The 12281-nt window shown below is 51.6% G+C and overlaps 3 protein-coding genes across 3 annotated transcripts; all 3 read right to left on the bottom strand.

The window, feature by feature from the left end:
* Positions 1 to 1395: 1395 nt before the first annotated feature.
* AA0111_g8376 (Manganese-transporting ATPase 1) lies at positions 1396 to 5286 on the bottom strand (the record flags this gene model as incomplete). The annotated part of the gene is made up of 1 exon (XM_028654816.1): positions 1396 to 5286. One exon carries the CDS (start codon positions 5284 to 5286, stop codon positions 1396 to 1398), a length of 3891 nt encoding a protein of 1296 aa, XP_028504024.1.
* Positions 5287 to 5458: 172 nt separating this feature from the next.
* AA0111_g8377 (hypothetical protein) lies at positions 5459 to 7324 on the bottom strand (the record flags this gene model as incomplete). The annotated part of the gene is made up of 4 exons (XM_028654817.1): positions 5459 to 6215; positions 6265 to 6386; positions 6444 to 6712; positions 6796 to 7324. The coding sequence occupies 4 exons, from the start codon at positions 7322 to 7324 to the stop codon at positions 5459 to 5461; spliced, it is 1677 nt and encodes a 558-aa protein (XP_028504025.1).
* A 2628-nt stretch (positions 7325 to 9952) lies between these two features.
* AA0111_g8378 (putative glutamine--tRNA ligase) lies at positions 9953 to 11966 on the bottom strand (the record flags this gene model as incomplete). Its single annotated transcript, XM_028654818.1, has 3 exons — positions 9953 to 10919; positions 10968 to 11397; positions 11447 to 11966. 3 exons carry the CDS (start codon positions 11964 to 11966, stop codon positions 9953 to 9955), a joined length of 1917 nt encoding a protein of 638 aa, XP_028504030.1.
* Between the last annotated feature and the right edge of the window lie 315 nt (positions 11967 to 12281).

The raw sequence follows: 12281 nt of genomic DNA on the forward strand, positions 1-12281 counted from the left end.
GTCTTTCGCCGACCTCTTTGAGAGAGTAAGAAGAACATCCAGCATTCGAGTCTTGCATTTTCTGAATTTGTGGTATGATGATCTCGAGAGATAAGGCTAAGCACACATGACTTTGACTGTTGATTCTTTCGATGGCCGCCGACGGGCAAGAGTGGACGCAGACATGCCAATCTCCGTAAGGTTTTTACAAACACAGACATAAATCTTCAACAAGTACTTTTGAGAAAGGTCTCTTTTAGAAAAGGAATGGGTGTGAAACGGAGAATAGATTATCGCGCATTGATGCGCAGAACTTTATAGGCGAAGCTGGAGACTCGGCGGCACAACCATGTCCAGTTACATGGGCGTAGTTTTAGGCACAAGCAGCAGCTACCAATCCTCTTGGGCACGAACCGTGAGCCCTCGCTTTTGAATTGACGTTGGAAGTGGGGAAAGGCTGAGCAGTCGACCATACTGATGGCAGATTTCTCGTCTTGAAGAAGGCGATCATCTCACCGCGGCCGTTAATCTGTGAGATATTGTCTTTTAGTTTCTAATGTGCGAAGAGGAATAAAGAGCAGAAGTGACGCGACAGATCTTTCGGACTTTGCATGAGAGAGGAGGATCCCAGCCGAGAAGCAGCAGCATCCTGCTTGCTTCCGTAATTTTGGAGAAACCAGAACAGATGAGAGTTCACATGCCGGAGTATGCTTGAGGTTTCAATGCAAACAATGAATCTTGGAAACCAGAAACATCTTGCCGTATTTCTCTTCCTTGTCAAGTCAACACAGTTCCAGGAAACGCAGACATCGGATCCAGTCGAATCGTTTCTGTTCTGTGCAATGTCTTCCAAACGGCGAACATGCCATAGGTGATTGTTGTTTCGGTCCCCTAGTATCTCCTCCAAAGGTAACAGTCATTTGGGGTTGTCACTTGGCTTTTAGGTTGGGTGAAGTCTTAGGAACGAAACTCTCATGACCTGATTCGCTCTGCTTTCTTTCAGAAGCTGATATCGAGTGAAGGTGCAAAAGCACGAACATATTCGTTTTTGAAAACCAACGAAGGACATGGAACCGGCAGCTATAACCTTTTTTCGTGGGCGTTTTTGGAAGATCATCAATGAATGATGAGTATAAGAAGAGAAGGTAGCCAAGTGACGGGCTTATATACACATCCGAGGACCGTGGGCACGTGAGCTCGTGCGAGACCCAATTCAATAGGCGCACCAACTGCACGATGAGATTGCTTCAAAGTTGACCGCATGTCTAATCCTGACATTCGCAGACAGAAATCACAGCGCGATCAACCACAATGGCAAGTGAGCAGAGAAACCATCAATTCGTCGTCCAAATTACTCTACCACCAGAAATGCTATATGCACATCATCTATCCCCAGAAACATAATCACAACATTATCTACCGCTTAACCAATCCAGCAGCAGCAGCCTTCATCTCCGCCTCCTCGTTCTTCTTCCTCTGCGCCTCAATCTCCGCCCTTGCCTTCCTCTTCTCCTCTTGCTGCAGCTGATCCGGTCTCCTGACTGCAATATCCTTTGGCTTGTTGTCCGAGAAGAAGAACTTCAGCCCCTTCTCGATGATGTAACAAGCGACAAAATCGAAAGCCATGATGCTGGTAATCATGACCTTGAATTCGGTGGTGAAGGGGACAAGCTTGAGCTTCTCGTTGAGTTCGGGAATGAATTCGGTGGCGCAGGAGAAGGCAACACCGGAGACGGAAACGAGTCCCCAGTACATGCCCTTGTTCTCGCGGATGGACTCACGGAAGGGTCGGCCTTGGTAGTTGATGGCAAAGGTTGAGATTTGTTGAATGAGTTGTAGTAGGTAGATTGCAGAGTTGAGCAGGGATGGCTCGAAGTCCTTCTCGAGATCCGGGTTGGGGTCCTTGGGCTCAACACGCTGGACGTATTGGCTGACATAGATGAGGGTGATGATATGGATAGCAAACTGTCCAAGTACGGAACCGATGATGTACGTGTTGAAAATGTTGGACTGAGGACGTTCTTTTGACAGAGTCTCAACGGTCTTTGCGCGCGAAATGGAAAGGAAGCATACGCTCATCATCATACCGGAAATGGTGACTTGACCATCGCCAAACTTGATACCATCCAGGTAGAGAACAGACAAACTGTAAGCAGAGATTAAGCAGTTCAGAGCGAGAATCTTGTACATCTGGATTGTAGCGACGAGTGTGCAGCGACCTTGACGGATGATGTTAGGAATCGCAACGACGTTCGCAAGCTTAGAGGTGAAGGGCGCAGCGACGGAAGCATCACCGAGTTTGATCGTCGGTGGTTCACCAGCCATCTCTTCCATCTCTTGCATCATCATCTTCTCCTGCATCTGCTGAGCAAGGTTGCCGACGGCCTGAGGCGGCTGGACTTGACCGGGCTGTTGTTGAACAAGGGTACCAGTAGATGCTGATCCGTTAGCGACACCATTGGCACCTGGGAGAAGACCCTTCTTCTTTGCCTGATTCTCCATTGCCTTTTCGTAGTGAGGGTTGGTTGGGCCAGGGGGGTATAGATGCGCGATCATGATCGGAACAGGTGGCTGGGGCTGATTGAACCGTTGCATCAAGTTACACTGCTTCTCGTAGACATTCTTCATCTGAGTGTTGCGGAAGTGCTCGCCAATCTTGTCGAGGTCCTCACGGGTACCGTTGAGCAGGGCGACACCGATATGAGCTTGCTTCAACGCACCAACATCGTTGGTACCATCACCAGCCATGAGTGTAGTGTAACCGCAATCCTTAAGGCCAAGAAGAATTTCCTCCTTCTGCTTCGGTGAGACACGAGCGTAGACCCAAGTGTATCGCAGAATCTGCTTCCATCCAGGTTGACCAGAGAACTTCGAAAGTGCGTACCCAGTAAGACAGATATCCTTGGTCTTCAAGATCTCGGCGTCCAGAGGCTGGGAGGGGTCGACAGGAATGCTAATCTTGTCGTCAACGCTGCGCCAAACGAGCTTCTCGCCAGTTTCGTCGTTCTCAGGCGCGTCAAGAATATAACAATCGCGGTCAACGATCTCAACTTGCTTAGCGACATGGACAGCAGTCAGTGGGTTGTCACCAGTGATCATGACAACACGATGACTAGACTCGTTGAGGGAGCGTACAGCCTCGACAGCGTCAGGCTTCAAGGGGCACTGGAGGACGAGGAAACCGGCAAAGTGCAAGTCAGACTCAACTTGCTCACGCTTGAGGTCGTTGATGCGGTTCTGGCCCCACTCTCCTTCTTCAGATAGAAACTTGTATGCGAGAGCGAGGACACGGCCACCATTACGGGTAAAGTGTTTGAATGTCTCCTCGTAGTTCGGTGGGGTGTTGACCAACATCTTGCGAATAGTCTCGGGCGCACCCTTGACCGCAGCGATTGTGCTCCTGACCTTGCGACCGGTCTTGTTGTTATTGACCAGGACAGTTGCGACAGAGCTCTGGCGTTTAAGAGCAGACGAGAATTGGAAGCGGCGACGGATGTGTACGAGTTCGGCCTGAGAATTGGCAGTGGTCATAGTAGCTTGGATCGTGTCTTTGGCTCCGAGTTTCCAGCCGAGGGACTGTAGAGTGGCCTTCTCCATAGGCTCTCCAACAGTCTCGCCATCGTCTAGTTTGACCAGAGAGTGAGCGGCGGCAAGCACCAGTGTTGTCTCAGTTCCAACGTCCGTGACCTTTGTGAGATCAGTATGCGCACCGTCTGCAGCAACCGTAGCATTGTCTTGACCCAGTGATAGTCCAGCAATACCGTCCACGACCAAGTCTTCACCAGTCAATGTACCAGTCTTATCAAAGCAGGCGACGTCGACCTGTCCAGCGAAAGGGATTCGGAACGGCTCAGTACAGAAGATGGCATATTTGCTAAGCGCGGCAAGGGAGGTGTTGACAGCCAAGCTAAGCTCCATGGGGAGCTCGGGAGGGACGACGCTGGTGACGATGAGGACGCAGTCGAGAAGCAGCTTGTTACGCTGGCGGTCGAGCTTGACACCCTCCTTCCAGACGTACCACGAGGCGGCGACGGCAAAGACGGTAAGGAAGAGGATGAAGAAGAGAGCTTCTACGTTGTTTGCGGAGACGCGCTCGGTAGCGAAGATCATGGTTCTGACGAGGCTGCCCTGGTTGGTCTCGAAACCAGTCTTGATGACAACAGCAACAGCACCCTTGTCCGGTGGCGGTGGGACTCCAGACGAAAGTCTGTTAACGCCGCTGCCATCTTCCTCAGCATCGTTGCCGTGCGAAACCTGGAGGACCTTGGTGCCACCCCAGAGGAACGAGTTCTTGTCCAGACCCTCAGGCTCGATGCGCGCATCGCCAGGTCGCAATTGTACGGATTCCTTGAGCACCGGTGTGCTCTCTCCCGAAAGCATAGCCTCGTTGACGATGGCGGACCCCTCGAGTAGGAGCATGTCGCATGCTACACCCGAGTCTTCCTTGGTCCTGCCTGCGCTGACGACATCGCCGGGTAGCAGCTTGTCGCTCATGACCTCCTGCCACTTCTTTTGCCTGTATACATAGATCTCGTATGGCTTGATGCTCATGCCGCGGAACTCGGTCAGGGTCCTTTGTCTCTGCCACACAACGGTGCTCTCGAAAGCGACCAGCATGAACAGGGTGAACAGCGAGTAGTACCAGTATTCATCCAACATCCACAGTCCAACGCAGAAGATCTGGAAGACGAAGAAGGGCGCAACGGCGTGTTCCTTGAACAGCTCGGTGAAGGTCGGGACGGGGATATCGAATTCGTTTGTGCCATAATGTTGTGCGATGCGCTCAATCTCAGCGGGCGAGGTGAGGCCTTGGGTCTGCTGGAATGTCTTGAGCTGGGGCTTGGGTTCGACATCGAGGGGGTAGGAGAGCGGGGCGAAGGAACCCTTGTCGGCATCGTAGAGGAAACGTCGCTTCTGGAAGAGGAACGAAAGGTTCGGCTTTCCACCAACGTTGTCGCGCACCAATGGCACAATCTCAGCGGCGCCGGCATTCTTGATCGGCTGGACTTTGATAAGCGATGCAGAACGCACGTCGCCGGCCGAGGTGGTGGTGAATGCGCTCTTGAGGTTAACGTTCCAGTGCGTCATGAGCCAGAACAGCGACTGGAAGGTGGTGATGCTGGCAATCCATACAAAAGTCCATTCCGACGACTGAATGTACTGCTCGTAGCGCTGCGGCGAAAAGTATATGGCGGAGAAGGCCGGCCATATTATTAAAAATGGCCAGATGTATGTGTGCAGCTGCAACGGCAGCGGGTTGTGCAGGCTGGCCTGCTTGATCTGGGGGTTGTCGACAAGCGGGGCCATGGTTGTGGTTGTCGTGTCCAGACGAACGTCAGTCCTCGAAGATTATCAGAGTCCCTTTGCCATCGCGCCCGCCGCCGTCGTCGGCGCTAGTGCGCCCGATGCACGTGTGGTGGAACATTCACGAACATGGGTTGCATGCGGACTAGCGTCGCCCGTCATTGGTCCGTATTCTCTACCTACTTCCAGTCACCTCTGCCCAAATGCAATCAATCCTATCATCGAAAAATGAGTCCGTCCATGCCACGCGCCGCATTTCGTGCTCGAGGTGCTCTCTGCTGCCGATGTTCATTTCCTTGCACACCCCCGAGAGTTGTGTGGTCCACCACGTTCGCTCTGCATCTGTTGCAATAGAACATGCCACGACCAGAGCCCAAAGCAACATGTTGAGGTTCTTCTCGCGTTTCCATGTTTCTAGCACTGATGTATTTGGTCGATCTATAGCGGTGCGCAGTCGCCGCAGAAGGATAGCGAATATCTTAGTGTTCGGTGGTAGCGCTCGCAGCACCGCATAAATGAAGATGAGAGCTGCTGCGAGTAGGGCTTCAACTACACTCGCTGCATCTGCTCTATGTTTCTGGGACTCGTTACATTCACTGTTGTTGTCCCGGATGCTCTGGTCGAATTTGAGAAAGTCCTGCGAGCGATCGGGTACTGAAAGGAGAATGAACTGAGTAGTGTAGAGAAGATTGCTTAGAGCCACGCGTGCAACACGGCCTGTCCAGTGCGACGATGTTGCAAGCGCGAGTCGGTGTAGTCGATAGAAGATATCGAAGCAATCGATAGCAGCACAAGATAATTGAAGCAGAGAGGTTGGTGATGTGTATGTTGCCTCGTCATGCAGCTTGTCTGGAAGAGGTGCATCTGGCCCCAGCCACACATGCGGAAAGAACGGGGTGGTACGAGAAGCTGCTGCCGCATGAAAATCTACCCTACCGCATGTATTAGCAAGTAGTCAAACTTGATGTGGTTTGAACTCACCATAATATACCTCGCGTCAAGCCATCATTCTTTCCAAAAGCAAGTATCCCGCCTCGCTCTTCGACCATAACTCTCAACGCAGTGAGGTGAAGTTGAGCTACATCGTAAGCTCCATTCAGATTCTGAAATATTCAGTATCTATCCTTCCATGCAATCCATCTACCAGATTGGGTGCTTACCTCGAGATTCGCCAGTGTTAGGACCGTACCAACAACATCGTCAGATACGCTCCCCCGACACATCGCAAGTTTATAGGTCACGGTTCGAACTGCTTCGTTTTTGTGTTCGAGTTCGCACACCCGCAGATCATGAGACTCATTCGCAAGCATGCCGTATAGCGCCCAACTTGCCAGAGTAGCATGTAGCAAGCCAGCGTCATTCAAGATAAAGGACTTCCATGTGTGCGTAGCATCAGGGCCGACCGAGTTGTTCTTGGGTGAATCTTTGTCTAGAGTCAGTGTTAGCCTATGTGTCCTTCTCAGAAAGCTCTGTCTTTGTCGGCTAGGTATCCGTCATGGACTTTGTACGTACATAATCTGAAGAGCGCATTTAGCTGTGGCGTGTCTGGCATCGGCAGAGCGCCAAAGGGATCCATATGATAGATATTGGGGTCGGTCTTTAGCACTGGTCTTTCGAGTGCTGGCTCACTAGTGTTTCTTCTACTGGTGCTGTGTTTCGTCTCATAGGAATTACCTATCCCGCTGTCTTCGGCACCGATTTTTGAGGACAGCGGTGTAGGACCAGATCTTGTTCTCAGAACCTGTGGTCTTTTCTTTCCCCGTTTATTGTTATTGTGTAGGTATTCCCTTTGCCTGCTCAGAGTCTTCTTCTTCTCGTTTCCCGGTTCAGATAACCGGAAACGACTCTTCAGCTGCTTCTCCGCCACGACTGTGCTCGTCGAACTATGTTCAGGCACGTTGCGCTGTGGCCCAGCCATCTTGGTATCGAAGTAGTTCCGCATCACTAACCGGCGGATCGTGCTTCGTTCCATACCGGCTGGCTGATGTGGCTCGTCTGTCGTCACGAAGAACTCGTACTTGCGCTCCGTAGAAGTAGCCATCTTGGACTTTAGTAATCAACTATTTGGTGGAGTCGTGGTCTGAAGCAGAGTATATGATCAAAATTCAGTACTTCCGGTGATGCGCATAGCAATATTTCTTGAATCTCGTTGCAGAGACTATGGCTCTATACGTATAACTGTTGCCGTGTATCAGCGATGCAATGTTTTTACCTCTGATTACCACACGTCGACCTACGTAACTGTGAGTCGTCGCATCATCGGCCGAAGCGGCGGCCTACGTTCGGGACCTGTCTCGCCCGAGAGTATTTCAGTCCATGACATTCCTATGGATGATTATATAAGGCCAGGGCCGATTACAGCAGCGGGGTTGATTTGCGAGGCAGTAGGCCATTGGACAGCGGCAACATGCATCCTGCGCCTCGTGTGGGATTAGCCTCAGGCATGTGCCGACGTATAAAGCTTCGCTATGCGGCTGAAATTCATGATAGCCGGGGCCGAGACTCGTGTTTCGGTAACGATACCCATGGTTGCAGGATGCGGGAGATCGTGATGTGGTAATCCGCTCGGTAGAAGGTGCGCGCTCATGCAGCCCTACCACGAGTCAAGACCGATAGCGCTGATGTGTCAGCAATTTCACCTGCCAAATTTGTGATGCATGTAATTATTGCTGCTTCGATCTTGATCTGAAAATCTACAGACTCCGTCATTGTCAAGATACTGTGATTCTCGGTAGCTGAGCAAGTGGTTTTCCAACGTGTGATGATGACGACGGCCCCCAGTGCTAGTATTCTAAAAACAGCGCACCCAGCAACACCTGGGGAGACTTCGCAACCACCACTTCACATATCCACACTACCGATGCCCATCCATGATACTAGTTTCCATGGTAACATGCGTCTTTAAAGTTTCATTTCCAAAACTTCAGAAGTAAATAGGATTGGAATAGGTAGTTCTCTATATCATTTTTTGAGTTTCATTCTAGGTTGTTACTAAGTAACGGAAATGAGGAAGAAAAGAAGATTTCTATATTCCTGAAGCAGAGCGCACAGTAGGCGCCATTCTGGTATATATAGATTCATTTTATATGTGCCTGGTATCGCGTCCTATGCACGAGTATATATGGCAAGAGTTGGAGGTTTGGAGGTTTGGAGATTGGGCTGCCTGATTCTGCTCGTTTTGTGTCAGTTGAGTGCTCTAGAACTGCGGCGCTTGAGGGGGGAGTATGTATTCAAGTCCAGTGCAACTCAAGCTCACCTGTCTCATTCATCTTGAATGTACTTGACGATCCTCTTCCTGTCATAGGTCTCGAATGCGAGCTATCCTTTCTCATTTTTTCCTCATGGCCCACTCCGTTCTTGTCCTCGTCGCTTCCTCCACCTTCCTCGTTATCGCTTGCCGCCCCGGAATTTTTGAACATGATTCGTCGTTCGTGACGACGGCGACGGCACGCCTTTTTCCTTCTCTGGTAGGCCATCATCTTCACTCTTGCTGTCTATAAAGTAAAACTTTCTTCCCCGTCTTCTAAGACTGAGACTTGGACATCGTATCGCGACAGTTTTTTTGCACTCGCCAGGACTCTTTTGATCATCGAGCAGTCCTCCGGGCTCACCACAGATTCGAGACTCTTGGGTCCGTGAGCTTGGTGATACTTGATCAGTGCAACCACGGATGGTAAAGCGCAGAACACCGTGACACTCTGCATCTTGATGCGTGTGGTTGTACATCGTAGTCTGAGTGTCCTGCTTGCTAGTCCCATGGCAAGTATGAGCGCGTACATATGAGCTCTTTCGCACGTCTTGACATTATTGGCTCCGTACTGGCCTCGCTCGATGCCGTGTTTTTGCTCCTCGACTGGTAGAATGCCGGACCGAGCTGCGCCTATCGCCGCATGTTGAATGATACCGATACCAATGCCCGCTTTACGACAAAAGTCGACCGCTGTGTGCAGGACCAGGGAAATTTGATCGGCGACTGGTAGGACGTTGCTGAGTTCGGACATCTCGGGAAGAGAAAGATGTACAAGAAGGCTTAGACGGGTTTATATGGTAATCTCGTAGATTGAACGCAAAGATCCCGACAGGCATGAGATTTGAAGGTGATGTTGATGATATGTCGTTGACCTTTTTGATGGTTGCAGAGGTTGGGAGGCACTGGGAAAAGGGTCGTGGGCCACGCGATCTCAGTCCCGCTTGTGTTTCCATGGTTGACGTGTAGCCGCTTAGGAGTATCAACGCTGAGTAGGCCACTATAGCCTGGGCAGGGCCCGTTGGACAGCTGTTTCATTGAGTATTCGAAACAGATGATACCAATATTTAGACATGGTTGCATGTGGGTACGCCAAAGCACAAAACTTATGACCGTTGCTCTACAGACCTCAGGCTCCGGCGATCCCGAAGGCAACAACATATCCGTACTCGTGGTTGCATGTTGAGCATAGACGATCTCTCCAAACGCATATCAGCGCTCGAATACCTACAGGCCCATAAGGATACAAAGAACGTCATGTCAGGCTCTCTGTCATGTAAATCAGGAACTCGTGCGATTCAACTTTAGATTTCGGGGATATCTCTACTGTACGTTGAACACTTGGCGGACCAACGCCTCTACAATCCCGACCTTATCGTCACACCTTCAACGCCAAAGCCGACCCCAAAGCCCTTTATGCATCTATTTTCCCTTGTCTTCCCTCAGGCTGACGATCTGGTTCAGCACAATTTTGTCCTCTGTGGAATCGATATCGACACAGAAGTAAGCTGTGCGCAGCGCCTGGAAGCGCACAAGGGCATCTGACGAACCGCTCAGATCCAGGGAGGTCTGGCTGATGAGGTCCTTAATTCCCCGCTCGATGACAGCCTTGTCATGGATGATCTCAGAGTTGGGGTTCAGATCGTCGGCCCAGCCACCCGTCTTCCAGTCTAGTGTGTTGGGTGATTCTGTCTTGAAGAGGGAGCTGTACAGACGCGCTGTGACCGGAACAGCTGTCGCAGCATCGACCCACTGAATGTAGGCTTTCGGCTTCTCAGTGCCGGGCACCTTGGTAGCCTTGATCTCGGTGACGTTACCGTTATCATCCTTGGAGAATGATGTCGCACGGATCGCGAACGGAACGTTGTATAGACCAACAGCCTTGTTAGGTGCCAGACGGAAGTAATCGGCGCTGTCCTCCTCTCTGAAGTCGCTGCGATCTATGTAAACCGCGCTACCAATCTTGACCTTTCGCTCACCGGGTATAGCACCCTTAGGATCGTACGGCACGGTCATCTCTTGCTCATCTTCAGTTGCAAAGTCTTCGATGACTACTTTAATGGGGTCTAGCACCATCATCTGGCGTGGCACAGTTCGCTCGAGGTGTTTTCGGATGGAGGCTTCGAAACGTGCAGGTTCGACCTCGGAGAGTGCATCTGTGACGCCGAGCTCGTCGACGAAGCTGAGCATGGCCTTGGCTGGAATACCGCGACGGCGTAAAGCGACCATGGTGAACAAGCGGGGGTCGTCCCATCCCCGTACCACCCCTGGTATCTTGCGTGTCTCCACTGTGCCATCCGCGTTCTTCTTTTCGACAGTTGTGCCTTCGACGAGTTGGAGGATGCGTCGCTTCGAGAGGATCGTGCCGCCAACACTGAGACGTCCGAACCTGCGCACGTTAGTTGGAAATGACTTTCAAACAGGAGTTGTTACGTACTCTCTTTGCATAGGACCCTTCTCGTCCGACTTGGGCACTTTCATGTCCAACTTCTCTAGCAGCCAGTCGTAAGAGACACGCGATTGACGGAACTCAACCGTACACAACGAGTGAGTAACACCCTCCAGCGCATCGCAGATACAGTGTGTAAAGTCGTAGGTAGGGTAGATTCTCCATTTGTCGCCAGTTCGGTGATGGTGGTTCTCTTTAACAACGCGGTACGCGGGCAGGTCCCACATCTGGGGGTTGCCCTCGTCGGGGTCTGTGAGCTTCTGCTTCATGCGCAAGAAAGCCTCCCCAGCCTGGTATTTGCCATCGCGCATCGCCCGGAACTCGGTAACAGACTCTTCGATCGGTCGGTCGCGGTGGGCGCAGCCATAGCGCTTGCCTCGATTGTCGGGTCCTCCACGCTGGTTGTTGATCTCCTCGCCTATATGATTGTTAACCCTGTAGGAGCAGTTAAACAAATGTAGACTTACGTGAGCAATGGCACACATAGGCACAGTCCTTGTTGATGAGTTGCTCTGCAAGCTCATATAGTTTGTCGAAGTTGTCGCTGCTGTATGTGATCTTGGAGGGCTCGAAGCCCAGCCATTTGACAATATCCAGGATGGCAGTGAAGTAGACCTCGTCCTCCTTCTCCGGGTTGGTGTCGTCATAGCGTAGGTTGCACTTGCCCTTGTGATGCTTTGCAAACCCGAAGTCGACGGCGATAGCCTTGGCGTGTCCGATATGGAGGTAGCCATTGGGCTCGGGCGGGAATCGGGTCTGGACGTCTTGGACAGGCTTCTCTTCGTAGATGCGCTTCAGCCAGCCCTCGGAGAAGATGCTCGTCGGTTCGCTCTTTGTGGTAGGTTTCGCTTGCTCCTTGGGGCGGAGAGCATGCTCGGCCTTTTTGGCTTTTGCTGCGGCTTTCTTTGCGGCTTTCTCGAGCGCACGCTTGGAAGGGCCCTTCTCCTCCTCAGCGGCGGGCGGTGCAGGTGCTGTAGGTTCAGCCATTTCTACGCGGCGTTAATACGTTTGTGGGTGGGTTGTGTGCCTCGCGTTCAACGTATGTACTGTTGTGTAGGCAATGACGCGTGTCGTTTGGTGACTTACTAGAAAAGTGTCGAGGTTGTGGAGCTCGTGTGCAGTCGGAGGGGCTCCATCAACAACTTTGGAGGGGCATTGAGTCAATCGCGCTGCACCAGCCACAAACGCCACACCTCACCGGCCCCTCCCCTTTCCGGCCAGCTGCAACTCTTTCACAACACTCCTTGCCTCGAGCCTTGCTTGAACTATGACCATCTGCAACTCACCCTGTCACTTGCTTCA

This window comes from Alternaria arborescens, assembly GCF_004154835.1.
Source record: "Alternaria arborescens strain FERA 675 chromosome Unknown contig_21, whole genome shotgun sequence".
Lineage (NCBI taxonomy): Eukaryota > Fungi > Ascomycota > Dothideomycetes > Pleosporales > Pleosporaceae > Alternaria > Alternaria arborescens.